This window comes from Mesoplodon bidens, assembly GCF_964165515.1.
Source record: "Mesoplodon bidens genome assembly, chromosome: 9".
Taxonomy (NCBI): domain Eukaryota; kingdom Metazoa; phylum Chordata; class Mammalia; order Artiodactyla; family Ziphiidae; genus Mesoplodon; species Mesoplodon bidens.
In genome coordinates this window covers 19,971,408-19,988,335 of record NC_138166.1, presented here as the reverse complement: position 1 = coordinate 19,988,335, position 16,928 = coordinate 19,971,408, and the positions used below count along the sequence as shown (strand labels likewise).

At 41.5% G+C, this 16,928-nt stretch overlaps 1 protein-coding gene across 1 annotated transcript in view; it reads right to left on the bottom strand.

Annotated features, from left to right (window-relative positions):
* The window catches only part of STK17A (serine/threonine kinase 17a), a 37,954-nt gene extending 25,651 nt beyond the window's left edge, over nt 1–12,303 (bottom strand). The window contains exons 1-2 of the mRNA XM_081243844.1: nt 11,967–12,303; nt 1,617–1,829 (exon numbers count right to left, since the gene is read on the bottom strand). Coding sequence (XP_081099970.1) covers nt 1,617–1,829; nt 11,967–12,166 — 413 coding nt within the window. The 5' untranslated portion in view covers nt 12,167–12,303. The remainder of the gene's footprint in view (nt 1–1,616; nt 1,830–11,966) is intronic.
* Between the last annotated feature and the right edge of the window lie 4,625 nt (nt 12,304–16,928).

Below are 16,928 nucleotides of genomic sequence, written 5' to 3'. Positions count from 1 at the left end.
CTCTTCCGGATCAATTTCCAATCCTAACTCGAGCCTCTCCAGGACAAACGGAAAACCAAAATCCTCTCAACCAACCTTTTTTTTTTTTACAACTGGAAAACAACTGCACGGAGATATAATCCACAGCGACTACATTTCTTAAGCATTTGATCATTTGTGGATATTTCTATTATAATTAAAAATACACAATGGAAAACACTTCCATGCTTTTCATTGTTCACATTTTATTTTTTCTTTGAAGGGATTCCTACAAGTGAAATTACTGAATTAAAATATATAAACACAATGCTCTTGAATTATATTAGCAAGAGGAACACACTATTTTAGCCGTCCAGACTTCTCCCTCTATAAACTTTAAAATAGAAACAAGGTAATAATAGACACATTATTTTGTAACGTTTCTTTTTTTTAACTTAGTATTTTAAAACATCTTTCTATGTAGTACATTTTTATCTACCATATCTTTTTAAATGACTGCAGAGCAATCCATCTCATGACATGATCACTTATTTCACCAACCTCTTACCATTAAACATTTAGATTATTTCTTTTATTGTTATTTAGATACTGCTGCACTAAACGTTTTTGTAATACATCTTTGCACAATGGCCTGATTATCTCCTTGTGAAAAAATTTATGTATGTGAAATTGCTGGGTTAGAGTATTTTTAGGGCTTTTGATACATACTCCACACTGTTCTCCAGAAGAGTTACACCAGGTAATACTCCCACCTGTAGTATAAATGAGATGATCCAAGCCATGAATATCACTTTTCTTCATGATATCCGACGATCTTACATAGAGAGAAATCAGCAAACTTATTTTTAAATTTACATGATAAAAACTGTAAAAGTCAATATTTTTCACGTATGTATAGGCCATTTACACAGGTTTCTGTGTGGAATTTCTCTTTATATCCTTTCTTGGTCCATTTTTTTTTTTTTTTTACACTGGGAGGTTCATGTTTCTGTGTATATTGGTAAGATCTAGTTATATATTAAAGAAATATTAATCATTTTGGGTGAACAGATATTAGAACTATTTTTTCCCTGAGTCTGTCTTCTCATTTTGTGTTCATATTATGTACTAATAATGCTTTTTAATGTACTCAAATCTATCAATCTTTTCCTTTGGCAGGAGAAGCAGAGAAGAAAATAGGATTTCTTAAGAAGAAAAAACTGTCCTTCATTTTCCAAAGCTGTTTCCTCTGCTGTCCTTACTTATTTACTCAAATTGGAAACATGGTATGAATCAAAACAATCATTTCTGAAAGAAGGATTAATAACTTAGACTATATGGACATATAAGGGATTGTAAAATGCTTTTTATTTTAATATTATCTTGTTGCCACTTACCTTCTTAAGAAAGCCTCTAATAAGAACATAAGAGAACTTATTTTCAAAGGAATTTCATTAAAGAGTGAAAATGAAAAACATAACATACATGCATCCTTGCAAATTTGGGATATGTCAAATGAATAAGAAGAACACACAAAAAAGTTCTGGAAAATCTTCAGATTTCTAAAGAACCAGGGCCTGCCACGTTATCACAGATGAGTGGCACTGATAAAGGAGTGTGGACTATGAAACAAACTCAGTAAGGGAGACGATACTTACTATTCCAGAACTAGGATCATTTCTGATGGCGTCTCATAGACTTCGTGTAAATTAATGACCCAAGGATCGTCCTGTGCTAGTTCAAGAACAGCAATTTCATGAATTATTTCTGTCCGACAATCTTGGCCTTTTCTTCTTTTTCTCATGAACTTTGCTGCAAATTCTCTTCCAGAATCTTTCTTTATACATTTCCTCACCACTGCAAATTTCCCCCTAGAATTCAACAAAACACATTCACTGTTAAAACTGACTTTTCAGAGATGATAAATTTTAATAAAATTTCCCAACAGTCATCAGTGGATATTCAAATTTAGGTCATATGCAATCATAAAAGTAGCAATATAGGGCTTCCCTGGTGGCGCAGTGGTTGAGAGTCCGCCTGCCGATGCAGGGGACATGGGTTTGTGCCCGGGTCCGGGAAGATCCCACATGCCGCGGAGCGGCTAGGCCCGTGAGCCATGGCAGCTCAGCCTGTGCGCTGCAGCGGGAGAGGCCACGACAGTGAGAGGCCCGCGTACCGCAAAAAAAAAAAAACAAAAAAAAACCCAAAAAAGCAATATAACTTGGGAAACACCTCTCAAATCAAATAAAATGTAATGTGTAAATATGCAAGATTCATTCTTCTAAATACAGAACCAAATATTAAAGCCAATATTTTTTTGCAGCATTATATATAACTTAATTTTTCACACATTTATACATAAAAATGATTTAAATCTTAAAAAAGCCATTTGACTTTTTAAGAGAAACTGGTTATGAGAATTCTAAAATAATGAATTTCACTGTCACTAAGTGACTCTAAGAGGACACTATCACCTTCCAAAGTTATGAAAGTTAGGGATATCATTTATATGACATCATTTCAACTACTGCATCAGCTGGAAATGTCTAGTTTTCCTATAAAGACAGATACAACAAACATTACTTTGATACACTCCACTACCATGCTATTACACTAATAAACAAGTCACATGGGGGATACGTATAGCATATTGATTAAGGGATAAGGTCTGGAATTAGACAGATGTGGGCTTGAATCCCCAAAACGGCTCTGCCCGCTCACTCGATGCATAACCTTGCGCAATTTGTTTAACCTCTTATTTAAGAAAAATCTCATTTTCCTAATCTATAAAAGAGGACACAAACGGAATCTATTTTACAGCGCTGTTGTGAGAATTAAAGAATATAATACATGTCAATTGCTTAGCATGGTACTCGCCACATAGTAAGTACTCAAAAAATATTAGTAATCAAACAAATCATTAAGTTGTAATAATCATCACCCATAAATATCCAATTCTCAAGTTGGAAGGCAACTCATAAATCATATAGTTTTTTTTTTTAACCTAGTGCCAAATGCCAAAGCCATGTCTTCTTTCAAACTGTGAGGTAGTCTTTTCCGCTCCTGGGTGCATACTATTCTTAACAAGGCTTTCATTACAAGCCTAAACCTGGCTTCAAGTGAAGGGCTGTAGTCCTGGTCTTTTGCTGAGCAGTAATAGAAGACCCCCCATGACAGTCTATCAGGTACTGGACACAGCTAATCATTCCTCATCCCCTTAGGGTTCTGGGATCGCCTCACTGTCATGACTCATAGAACTGCTGGAAAAATGTGCCAACTGAACCTGAAGCAACTGTGCCAAGTATAATCTCATCAAAGTGTTACATGATTATTATTTTGCTGATGTTGGCACAATACAACTTAATATGCCTTTAAAAACACTTGACAGGTTTTCCATATTTCATAAATAAAATAAACGACCTAGATCTTTTTCCTCTTGGATTTTTTCAAGCCAGCGTCCTCATACTATGGTTTAAAAATATATTTTAAAAATTTCGATGCATGGCTTTAATTTGCTCTGTTAAATTCTACTTTCTAGGTTTGGGCCCGGCATTCTAGACTACTGACGTAATTTTGAGGACTAGTTCTTCCTTCTTAGCTACTGCTAACCATGATTTTCATGCCCTCTGTATTTCTGTTATACCATCAGCAATAAAAATGTTACATGAAAAAATCCTTAGGCACAGCCCTACGGATGTTCAATTAGGTGGCAATCTACCTAATAGCACCTTAATTCAGAACAAAGTTCTCTGTGTTCAACAGAAATGTGAAAGACTGTTCCAGATTACTAGAGATTAAACAATAAACTATGCATTACAGACTAACACCTCTTTTTATTTTACGCCACAAAATCATTAGGCTAATAACATCTCCACTGAATTTTAAAAAGTTCCTAATGATCTTTGGATTCCTTTAAGGAAGAGAAAAAAATCATCAATGGTTTGATTTTTTATACCTGTATTTCTGAAGTTTCAAAAGAAGAGAAAAAAGAGAAAGCCTATTTTGTAAAAAAAACTGACCAACATAATTGACAACAAGCGTCTTGCTATTAAATTAGAAATGGCTGGGTTGAACTACCCTCAAAGTACTCCCACATGAGACACATAGATATCTATTGCTACCATACCTAACATTCAAGGCAACAGTACTGCGTAGTAGTAAAATACTACTTCTTACCTATCTGGCCTGAAGGTATATTTCCAAAGACCAGACACTCAACAGAGAAAAGGATCCCACAGGTCACTAACCTGTGAACTCTGGGAATCCTTGCTACAGAAGAACCATTGTTTAATTCAGGGGCCAGAGGCAAACACAGGGGAGAGGCCTAAACTTACCTGATGTCTGTGGCCAGGCACCCATTTCTTTGGGTCACCACAGTAGGTCCCACGGCTCTCCTCCCACTCCAATCACTACTCTTGACACCACCTTTGTTTTCGAGGAAGCATTCCTCATGGCTGCAGGTCTACCCTTTTCTTTCCCCCATATCACACACTATACTGGGAGTGGGCAAACTTTTCTGTAAAGGGCCAGACAGCAAATATTTTTGGTTTTGCTGGCCAGACAGTCTGATCACTACTGTTCAAGTCTGCTGTTGTAGAGTGAAAGCAGCTGGAGACAACAGGTAAATGAATGGGGGTGGCTGGGTTTAAAAAAAAAAAACACTTTACCAACACAAAATGTGAATTTCACATAGTTTCCATGTCATTAAATATGACTTTTCTTTTGACTTTTTTCAATCATTTAAAAATGTAAAAATCATTCTATATAGCTGGCGAGCTTTACAAAAACAGGCAGCCAGCAGTAGGCTGCCAACCTGTGCACTATTCCACGCTGAAGAAAACTCTTCTGCCATTCTGATACTGCACACCACTGAAACTGACAGCAAGGCAGCAGATCACAAGGGTTTGAGGAAACGCGCACTGCCTTCATCTCTGAATGACTGGGAGGGGAGCCCTTAAAACTCCTCAGAGTCAGAAGATGAAACGAGGTTTCCGGGAACTGTTCTTTCTGTAGAGCCACGGCAGCACACAGAACTGTGAGACTCAGCCGTCAAGGTGGGGGGTCCTAGTGAACACACTAAGAATGAACACTGTCCCAGTGTCCCTAAATTCCACACCCACAGGGGCTCTAGTATGCATGCTTTACCACAACTTCATGGTAAAAACTGTGATTGTACCTCAACTCTAAGGTACTGAGGGCTCTCCAAAGCATGAAATAAATAACGTTTCTCTGACACCGGGGGTCACAGTTACATGCAGAAGCTTGAGACTGATGAGCTTCAAAGGGCACCATCTACTTTCTTTGTTGACTTGCCCGAAATTCTTCCCAGATTACATCGTTGTTACAGTTTTCGGAGCTCTTCACTCATTTCACAAACATCTATAGTTCACTATTATACACTAAACTGAGAACTCCGATTTTCATTACTCATTTTTTTGGGGGGGGGAATATCAGAAATGAATACATTTCAGAACTCAATGATAACCCATTCCAGGGTGGTAAGAAAGGAAGGATAAACAATGATAACAACAGGAAGTGACATTTTGAGTCAGACCCACCAGTCTAAGCTTCCTCAGAACAAGGACTGGGCTTTACCAGGGCCCAACGGGTAGAGCTTGGGAAGGCACAGTGGGGATCTGTAGGCAGGTATGACATGCTAAGGAGTTTGTGCTTTATTTCTCAGGGTAAAAATGGGCACCTATGAGAATTTTTTAAGTAAGGTAAATGTTTTAAAAGGTAGGTCTGAGAGTTATTGTGAAGTGTTAACTAGAAACTAGGGAAGCCAAGAAAATAATTCAAGGTAAGGGGTCTGAAAGTACCAGCAGTGGAGGCTGGGAAGAGAGAATGCATTTACAAGACATTCAAGGTCAAGATCCATGAGCACTTCCTGACATGCTGAGTTGCAGGCAGAGATGAGGGCAGAAGGGAAAGGTGGAAGTGGAAGATGACTTGGAGTTTTTTAACCTGGGTACTGGGTGATGTGGTACCATCCACTGAGAGGAAGATTAGAAGAATGATAACGGATTTGCGGGGGGGGGGCGAGGGAGGGGGAGTGTGTTAGGTTTTGGATGGGAGAAGTTTGAGGTGCTTTTCTCTGTAAAGAGAACTTCATTTACTAGACGGATTCCAAATATAAGTTCCAGTGTTGGGCTGCCACACAAAGGTGAACAGGTAATACAATATATAAGATTCAGGCAAAGATAAAAAACTGTAGATGCTAATTTGAGTGGTATATAGAAGAAGCAAAATCAAAGTGACCTCTGAGGTTCCAGGTTTGATTCTATAATAGATTACAGTAAAGTGCTTTGTTTCTCCCTGTATTCTATTAAAGTTGGTCTGACATATTAGAATTTGTTGCCCTAAGACTGTCTCCTTGGCTGGAGGATGAGTTCCAGGAACCTGGCCTCTTATTCACCTTTGCATCTCCATGTATAGAGCCCCGCACATGGCAGGTGCTCAAATATGACATCAGATAACACCTTGAGTACATACACTGTTCATGCTATTTTGTTAAAGAAAAGTTCTATGGCAACTTAACCTCATAAGGTTTAATATTTTATCCACAATGGACTACTTGCCTTTCTCTTTTTCATTGGAATTTTTCTGCACTGTGCTTATTTGTTTTCTTGCCAATGGCTGGAGTATCTTTCATCACTACTAGTAGTAAAATTCCACCCATTCTTTCAGGCCCAGCTCAAATGTTATTTTCCCCATAAGATTTTCCCATGTGGCATGTCAGCTTGCCTATAAGGGAGTAGTGACTGATTTGTTAGACTTGGGAATAATTTCCAGAGCCTACCAAAGAGCCTTATGTGCTCAATATGCAAGTACAGTATTTGCTTAATAGCACTGGGGTTATGCCTTAAGTGCAAAGAAGTTCCGTTCAAGAAAGACCTAGAAAAGATCTGTCTTCCTTACCTCTGAAAGGAAAACAACAAAAAACAAACTATCTGCTGACCCTAAGTGTAAAAATCAGTGAGTTCATCAGATCAGACATTGACATAAGTGACAAGAACAGGTAAGGCTTTAAAAGCCAGACTCAGTTTTAAATTCTGCCTGGTAACTGTAATCTTGGGCACTTTGCTCAAGCTTTCTGAGTCTTAGATTGCTCACCTGTAAAATGAGGTTGATGGCACTAAGCTCGCAGGGTAGTGAACACTAAACAAAATGACATCTCCAAAGTGTGTAGCATCCAGCAAATGATCAGTAATCAGTACACAGCAGCAATTTTTATTGTTTGGGGCATTAATTTCAGATCTATGATAATTTGTAAAAAAAATAATCATACAGAACAGAGGAGTTTTGGAGGTGATCTAATTTGAACTCTCTACTTGATGCATAAATTCCCTCTGTAAGTCGGGTTCCTTCTTCCCTTCCTGAACAGGTGAATCAATGACTGTAGCTACTTAACTTTCTAATGCACTTGGTTCAATAATCAGATTTTATAAAATTTTGTTATTGTAGTTTTGTAAAGAGGCTGAAATTCATTAAATCCTTAAGTTTATGTACTTTCTAAATTTAATTTTTATTTTATGTTGGACTATAGTTGAGGGTTTATGTATTTTAAATTAAGATTTTACTTTTAACACTGTAAGCCCCAACTTTTCAAAATTAAAACAGTTGACTTAATGAAGCATCTGCCTTAGAGCAGGAGCCATATTTCCTAAGTAATGTCTGCTGCTGAATCACAAACATAGCCAACTGTTTTTACCCATCCAAAAATACTGGATTAACCAAAATTGGAAAAATTTTTCAAACTAATTTTAAACTGCCAAGAAATTTTAAATAACAGTTTTCCTAAAACAAGGTGCAATTTCTACACGGATAGTATTATTTAACAAGGGTCTTTATTTCTAAAGAAACTACAGCTTACAATTTATGACATATGCTTAAGTAGCTATAAGGTACTAAACCCGAAGCCATTACCTACAGACAGGAATCTAGGTAAAGGACACCCACCTCCTGAAACACATCCACCTGTGCATCCCCTTCGAACATCCTCTAATTCTCTGATAAAAATCCTTGTTTCTGTTACTCCCAACCGCTCTGAGGATAATGAGGTAGGACGTCCCTGTCTACCATAAGGCCCAGCTGAGACAGGCTGGGACCTGGGACCCTTCACCTGAGTGCTTGCACCTGGACAAACATCTCCTCAAGCCATAGAATACAAAGAAACTCTAAGGGACTAAGAACAATTGCACGCATGCGCAGGTGTGGTCATTTATGAACAATAAGATACAAAAAAGCCACAGACCAACTGCCACTTCTGAGAAGCTGCGAGCAAAAGGGCTGCATGCGATCCCTGCACACAGCACCAGCAAGGGGGTGAGCAGATCACCGAAGCCTCCCTTCGACCCCGACCCAGCCATCGACCCCCACCCTCACCCCACTGAAGGGACCAGCTCCGCTCCCCCCCCCCTTTGGGGAGCGAGCAAGGGCACCTGCTTCTTGTTTTCGTTCCCTCCTGCTGCAGCACGGAGTCCCAGTAAAGCCTTGCCTGGAATGCTCCTCTGGCCTCTTATCCATTGCTATTGATTAAAGAGTCCAAGGACACAGGTGGAACCGGGGAGGGAAGCATATGACACCGAAGCTGGGCAGGGTTTGCTCCAATTTGGAACTCATTAACCTGTCCTCTCATAAAAACGATGGGAAGTTGCTTTAGCCACAAGATAGACTACGGATTGTTCTTTGAGAAACATCTGTGGTATAAATGGAAGTGATTTCAGAGAGTCCCAGCTCAGGTGATTCTCACAAGACTCAATCTATCTGTGTCTTGATTTTCTCATCTGAAAAAGGGGACTTCCCAAACCTGCTTGTGATGAGAAGTAAATGAGATCATGCAAGTGAAAGCACCTGTAAAACTGTATAGCCCCTATACATTTATGAAGGACCCGTTCCAGCAGAGAACTCAGATTTATACCTTTTTTCCCCCCACAGGAAACATCAACTACGAGTATGTAATAATATAAAAAACAAAAGATGTTCTTTTGGCTTTAAAGGTCTCTTTTTTCTTAAGATAAAATGTATGAGTATGTCAAAAAAGGTTCAAGTTGAGGACTAGCCAAATCATTTGATGTGGAATTAGTATAATTTAAAATTCCTGGAAACATTTTTCTGTTCCTACACTATCGGTTAGAACTCGAGAAGTCAACACTTTGAAAAAAATTCTCAGAACTCAAGGTCATGGCTCCTGTGCCTCGCATCGTTACTGTGGTTTCCACTGGCACCTGTCCTGCCTCAGAGAAAGGTAACAAGCCTCAGGAATAATAAGTCAAGCTTCCAGCAATAAAAGCAAATTTTACATCACGTATTTACCCACATTTAGGTTGCCATGGACTCTGCTGGAGATATGAAAGAAATGTGACATTTCTTAAAATAATCAACATTACATACTTTCATTACTATGGAATCAATATCGACCATTTAAAATGTCTTCTCCAAACAACCACTGCACTGAAAGCTTTATATTTCTGTAAGATAAAATAATGGGAACTCCCAAAAGAACTGTTTCTGTGTTTGAACAGTTAGCTCTTCACACCTCTTCAACATTTTCCACTAAATGAAAGGCCATAGAACAAAATGAATAGATCTTTGTTTCTCATACTACATCGTTAAAATACAACATGAGTAATTTTTAAGTTCTGAATCAGCATGAGATCGATTCGTTGTATCAGAAATGCAACCAGAGTTAAGAGTTGGAAAAAGATGCGACTTTTCTATCTTACTACAGAAAGGAATACACATAAACACACTTCATTATGTCAAAACTAAAACAAACAGGCAAAACTTATAAACCTTAAACAAAGAGAGCTTCTAACACAAAACAGCTTTTACTTCCTGAGACTTCTGAACAGTTCTCTTGTCTTTTGGAATGAGGTTTTAGTACTTTTGCAACAGACGAAGTATTTTGAGGTCGTGCACGTTTTCCTGTTTTTGCCTTTTGGTTACATGTAAAATACCATTCACTGAGCTACACAATGAATTGCATTTTTTGAGTGCACCCCGGAAGCTAAGTACAGCCTTTATGCTACAGATGTTTTTAATTTATTTAGTTCTCTCAACAACTCTATGAGGCTATCAATGGTTAGGTAATTTACTCAGGTGCACGTAACTAGTAAGTAAAGAGCCAAGACTCAACTGACCCCAAAGTCCATGTTCCTGACCCCTGCATTACACTTCTCCGTGATGAAAAGAGAATCAAAAAGAAACAAATACATTCGTTTTCTTTTTCAGTTTTAGGCTCTCATATCAAGTATCTATCTAACTTCATTGTTCTGCTGCTTCAGGAATTACTACTTATGTAAAGAAATTTATATAAGAAGAGATATGTAGAAGACGTCATAACCTTCAAACAAACACACTTTATAGGCGAGCTAATTTTATAACAGAGAGAGTAAAATGAAAGTTGAAACATTCCCGGAGGAATTGTCACACAGCTGGTAGGGCGCAAATCAACTTTTTTTCAGATTAAGTCATTTATCGCAAAGTCTACAAGACAGTGCTTGCCACCTGAAGACATTTCAGTTTTGTAATATGTTCTCGTTTTGTGGAATGAAGCCAGACAACCAAACAACGGAGAGTCCTAGTGTTCCTTCTTCAAGAAATCAGGGTTACTTCAGAATGTCTGAAATTTCGACCAATTAGAACACCTACATGAGTCAGTAGCTGTTTACCTCTTCCTTTGTCATAAAGTGTGCACAGATCAAGTTAATTAGCGCCTAGCACAGTGAAGTAAAGCTTGTCCCAGAAAGATGTTTCTCCTTGTAACATTTGGAATAAATAAGACACTTTTAAGGTAGGTTTCCTCGCCAAAAAAACTATTTCTAAAAGTTACCTTAATATTTGTAAGGCAGCTTGTTTTTAACATTGTAATCACTGTTACAAGGACTTCGTTTTCCAAGAGCCCCAGGTGAAGGCTGTTATAATTGTCAGGCCCTTTCCCCATTACAACATGGTGCGGTTTTGCAACCATGTGCTATGTGCCAGGCCCAGTGGCTTGTGCTTTACAGCCACCGCATCCTCACGACACCCCTGGCGGAGACACTGTCACTATGCTGATTTTATGGGGGGGAAACGAGAGGCTGGGGCGTCTAAGTCACCGTCCAAAGGCACACAGAGCAAGCAGAGTGGGGATGTGAGCTCGGGTCTGGCCCCAAAGCCTGTGCTTTTGACAACTTCTCCAAACTGTTCTCAAGGAAAAAGGGAGTCGGTCCCCAAACCCCTATCACACTCTTGGACCCCTCTTCAACGTACAAGATGTAAAGGATCCAAACAGCCTCCACCTTGTGCAATTTTAAAGAGAGACCGAGTTCTAAGCCCTCCCGACCCCTACAGAGCAAGAGTGGGGAGGGGAAGAGAAGGCAAGGGCCGGTTTTCAGCAGAGAAAGAGTCAGACGAGGGCCCGGAGCCCACAAGTGAAACCGATATGAACTTAAATGGCGCAGGGACCTCAACATTTCAGAACGAAAGCAGCACAAACCCACGAAACCGCAACTGAAGTCAGCAGGAGGCGGCTGACAGAAGTCCGCCCAGCGCTGGTGCAAAGGAAGCTGTCACGCTCGGCGTTCTGCTCTCTGCTCTGTCACAGCCGCAGAGGGAGAAGCAGGAACCCACAAGTTCCAGGGGCAAAACAAGAGCTGCCTTCACACCTCTGCTCTGGCTTCAGACTCGCCGCCGCGGGTAAAGGTTCGCAGCGTGGTTCCCACGCCGTCTCGTTAAGTTACCGAGCCAAGGACCACAGAGGCCGAAAGGCCCGGAGCAGAGGAAGGGGTCAAGGTTCTCGGGGACCCGAGCGGGAGACTTTCTCACGGCCGCTACCCGGGGTACAGCACACGCCGGCGGAGCGCGTCGGCTCGGGGGACGCGGCGCGCGCAAGGGTGGCCGGGGGGGCCCTACCGCCCTAATCGCCGCACGCACCCAGGTCTGTGCCCGGTTCCGGCGCGCTATCTGCCCCCGCCGGCCTCCCGCACTTATCTGCTCCCCGCCCGCCCGGCCCTCGCCCGCCTCACCTGCCCAGCGCCCGGCCCGGGCTCAGGCTGTAGGCATCCTGGAAGGGCTCGGTGCACACCGCGGTGCGGATCTCCGTCAGCAGCCCGCGAGGCGGGGGCGGCAGCCGGCGCGGTGTGCTCAGACCCCGGCCGACGCGACCCGAGCCGGGGGCGGCGGCCGGGGAAGAGCCGCCGCTGCCCGGCCTCTCCAGAGGAATCATGGCGCTCGGGCGCTCTTTCGTTCCGGCCGCCCGGCTCGCTCGGAGCTGCCAGCGGGTCACGGCCCCGCCTCCAGCTACCTCGAGAACGTCTGAGGAGACCAACCGCTCTCCCCAGCTCCGCGCACGGAATGCCGCCAGCTGCCTCCCGGCCGCCCGCCTTCTAGTCTTCTGGTCCCGCCCCGCTCGGCCCTGCCCCTCCCCTCCCCTCCCCTCGGCCCCCGCTGAGCTTCCGCGGGGCCGGAGCGCCGCGTGCCTCACGCGCGCCATCTGCAGCAGAGGGGGAGAAGGTGCAGCCTGGCGGGCGGCCTGGGGGTGGGCCCGGGCAGTCTGCAGGCGACCAACAGCACCACCCTTCCAGCTGGAGGACCCATTGCATCAGCCAGTTACGCACCTGCTGAGCATTAGAGAGTTGCAAACCTGAGCCCTTCGTTAATGAAAGGCGTAGGAGCTGCCAGCCAGAGCTTCACGATCCCTTCCCTTGGGCGGGTCAGGAGGGGCGATGAGACTCAGGTCAGGGCTGCTGTACAGCACGCGGAAGCTGCCCCGGGCAGCTGGTTCCTTCCCACGTTGAGAGAAGGACGTGGAGGCAAGAGGTGGATAAATATTTTTAAGCTCCCACACCAGCCCTATGAAACAGGCACTATTATACTGTCTGCAGTCTTCTCTATATTTAACTTTCGAGGTGCTCTCATCCGGTCTTGTGGCTTTAATTACATCCGTATGCTCATGACTACAAAAATTTTATCTCCAGCTTCCAACCATTCTCTGAACTTCGGACTCATATATTCAAGTACACACTTGGCATCACCAGTTAGATGCCAAATTAGCATCTCAAACGAAACGAGCAAAAGTCAGGTCCTGATCATCCATCACAAACGCACTCCTGCCCAGTTTCCCCACCTCGGTAAATGTAGCTCCATCCTTCTGGTGGTTCAGGGCAACAACCTTGGCGTCAGCACTGACTCCTCTCTTTCTCTCATACCCTCATCCAATTTATAAGTAAATCCTCTTGGCTTTACCTTTGAAATATATCCAGAATCATTTCCACATGACCACCATTAGCATTATCTCTTGTCTGGATTATTGTGATAACTCGCTACCTGGATTGCCTGCTTCCATCCTTCTCCCTCCCCAATTCCACACAGTTTGTTTTCAAGGCAACCAGAGTGATCTTTTAAAAATCTAAATCAGATCATGTCACTGCTCTGCTTGGAGTTTTGTGATGATGAGCTAGTCTACTTGTGATCAATACTCTCACTGAGAAATATTAGAAAAAAATTTAGAACAGTCCTCTACTTGAAACATCAGAGAGTTTCAAAAGCAGCAAGAACTTGGATGACTAAGATCCTGGAAAGAAGGACAGCCCAGAATGGTGCCACTTTCCCACGAGGCATTTGAAAATTCCAAAGCAATGACTGAAAGGGTGAGAAAATAAGGAGGACTTTAGGCATCTCACCAGGCGGGGGAGATGAAATATTGGAGTTTAGGACCTACTAAGGAGAAAGAGCTGGTAAACACACTAGACTTGCCGTTGGCACCCCAGAGTGCTACATCCTAGGAGCATCGGTAAAAAGGAAATAGACCAGCCCTCCCAAGGACTGAAGAACAGCTCCAAAACGCGATAGTAAATCCCCTCTGGAGAAAAACACAATCATCCAGAGCCACACATTATCTGTACAGTATTTCATACACAATGTCTGGCACATTTAAAAATGTTAAAAGGGGCACACAAAAAGAATTATCTTAAAAACTAAGAGGAAAAGACAGAAAACAGACATAAGCAAGCAGGAGATCAAGATACTGAATCTTTTTTTTTATTTTTTTTTGCGGTACGCGGGCCTCTCACTGTTGTGACCTCTCCCGTTGCGGAGCACAGGCTCCGGACGCGCAGGCTCAGCGGCCATGGCTCACGGGCCCAGCCGCTCCACGGTATGTGGGATCCTCCCAGACCGGGGTGCGAACCCGTGTCCCCTGCATCGGCAGGTGGACTCTCAACCACTGCGCCACCAGGGAAGCCCAATATACTGAATCTTAAAGACAGCTTTTTGAATAATTCTGTTTAATATCTTCAAGAAATGAAATGACAAGATAGAGAATTTCAGCATAGAACTGAGAACTCCAAAGAATAAAATGGACTTTGTAGAATTGGGGGGAAAAACCCCACAAACTGAAACTATGACTGAATAGGGATGGGTTTAATAACAGATTTGATACAACTTAAGAAAAAATTAGTGAACCTGATTAGTGAACTTAATAGGTCAAAAATTATGCAAAATGAAACATGAGATAAGAGCACATAATGTTCAGAAAAAAGAATATAGTAAGTCTCCTACATATGAATGAATTCAGTTCCAAGAGTGGGTTCGTAAGTCCAATTTGTTCCTAAGTCCAACAAAGTTAGCCCAGGTACCCAACTAACACAATCGGCTACATAGTAGTATACTGTAATAGGTTTATAATGCTTTTCACACAAATAATACATAAAAAACAAACAAAACATAAAGAAAACATTTCAATCTTACAGTACAGTACCTTGAAAAGTACAGTAGTACAGCACAACAGCTGGCATCCAGGGACTGGCATCAAGTGAACAGGCAAGAAGAGTTACCGACTGGAGTGGGGAGAGGAGGTGGGAGATGGTAGAGCTGAAGGATCGTCAGCAACAGGAGTCAGAGGGAAAGCTGCAATGTCACTCACGCCTGACGTGGATGGCACAGGTTCAGGTTCCTTGCTGGATTCAATTGTATCTATTCTCTTGAAAAAATAAGCCAGTGATGTCTGGGTAGTAGCTCTTTTTTCCTCATCACAGATGACACGGTAGCACTGGATTGCATTCTGAACGGCTGCTGCAACCTTCGTGTACCGTTCTACGTTTGGGTCCTGTGCCTCAAAAAGTAACGGTGCCTCCTCAAATAAAGAAAATCCCCTTGCTATTTCCTGAGTCGTGAATCTCAGCAGTATCAGCTACAGCACTGTTGCTTTTACACTTACTCCTGGACGTCCTGGGCTTGAAATAAAGATACTGTACTACTGTAGTCTATACAGTACTGTACAGTAAAGTACACAAAAGCACAACCACTTGTAGAGGATGCACGCACATGACAATGTATGCCAGACAGGTGAACTAACTTACGTGATTGGACATGTGAACGCACGTTTGCATCTTTGAAAGTTCGCAACTTGAAGGTTCGTGTGTAGGGGACTTACTGTAAAGCACGTAAGTTATGTGTTAAAATGTTCTAACACACATGTAATTGAAGCATCAGAAGGAGAGGGGAGAGGAAAAAAAAGAAGCAATAGTTTAAAGGATAGTGGCCAGGAATTTTTCAAAACGAATGAAAGACAACAACTCACAGAATCAAGAAACGTTGTGAATATCAGCAGGATTTCAAGCAAAGAAAACCACACCTAGGCAGATCACAGTAGACTACTGAGAATTAAAGACAAAGAGAAAAATCTTCAAAAAAGAATAGGCACAGGAAGCAGATATATTACCTGCAATAGAGCAACAGTAAGATCAAGAGCTTATTCTCAAAGACAAATTGGAAGCCTAAAGACCTTCAGATAGCTTCAAAATACTAAAAGAAATTAGGTGCTGATGTAGATTATATACTACCCAGTAAAAAATATTCTTCAAAATTGAAAGTAAAATACAGGCATTTTTATGACAAACATTAAGATCATCAGCTGACCTACATTAAAGGAAATTCTAAAAGGAGTTTTTTAGGTAGATAGAAAATAATCCCAGATAAAATTGTGGAGATGTCTGAAGGGATGCAGAAGAACGAAGGGATTAAGCCGTGGCTAGATATAAATAAAATAGGAACTGTATAGAACAATAAGAAAATAAAAAGTAATTTTAAAGGGACAAATATAATAAACTCATATCAAATGTTTAAATTTGCTAGAAGTCAAAGAAATTATAAATTAACCAATGGAGCCATAAAAAGAAATGAAGTTGAACTATTTGTAGTGAGGTGGTTGGACCTAGAGTCTGTCATACAGAGTGAAGTAAGTCAGAAAGTCAAAAACAAATACCATATGCTAACACATATATATGGAATCTAAAAAAAAAAAAAGTTTCCGATGAACCTAGGGGTAGGACAGGAACAAAGACACAGATGTAGAGAATGGACTTAAGGACATGGGGAGGGGGAAAGGTAAGCTGGGACGAAGTGAGAGAGTGGCATTGACATATATACACTACCAAATGTAAAATAGATAGCTAGTGGGAAGCAGCCGCGTAGCATAGGGAGATCAGCTTGGTGCTTTGTGACCACCTAGAGGGGTGGGATAGGGAGGGTGGGAGGGAGAAGCAAGAGGGAGGAGATATGGGGATATAGGTATATGTATAGCTGATTCACTTTGTTATACAGCAGAAACTAACACAACATTGTAAAGCAATTATACTCCAATAAAGATGTTAAAAAATTAAAAAATAATTAACCAATGGGGTTCCATTTTTGCGAGTCAAATTAGCAAAACATTTTAAGGTAATTCAATGCCCATTACTAGTGATGATGGATGGAAAGACAGGAAGAATAAAAACATAAGTGCTTTTTATTTCCTTCTTTTGTTCTAATCTGTGTTTTTCTGCACTTTTCCAAGAACTCAGATATCACTTTCTATAGGGTATCTAACCTCATTCTACCAGAGTAAGAGTCTGGTCTCCCTGCTTCCATATCAACCTGAACTTATCTTTATCAAACTGCGATCTAAGTGTATAATTCTCTATTTTCCTAGTTAGAGAGGACAGAGACCA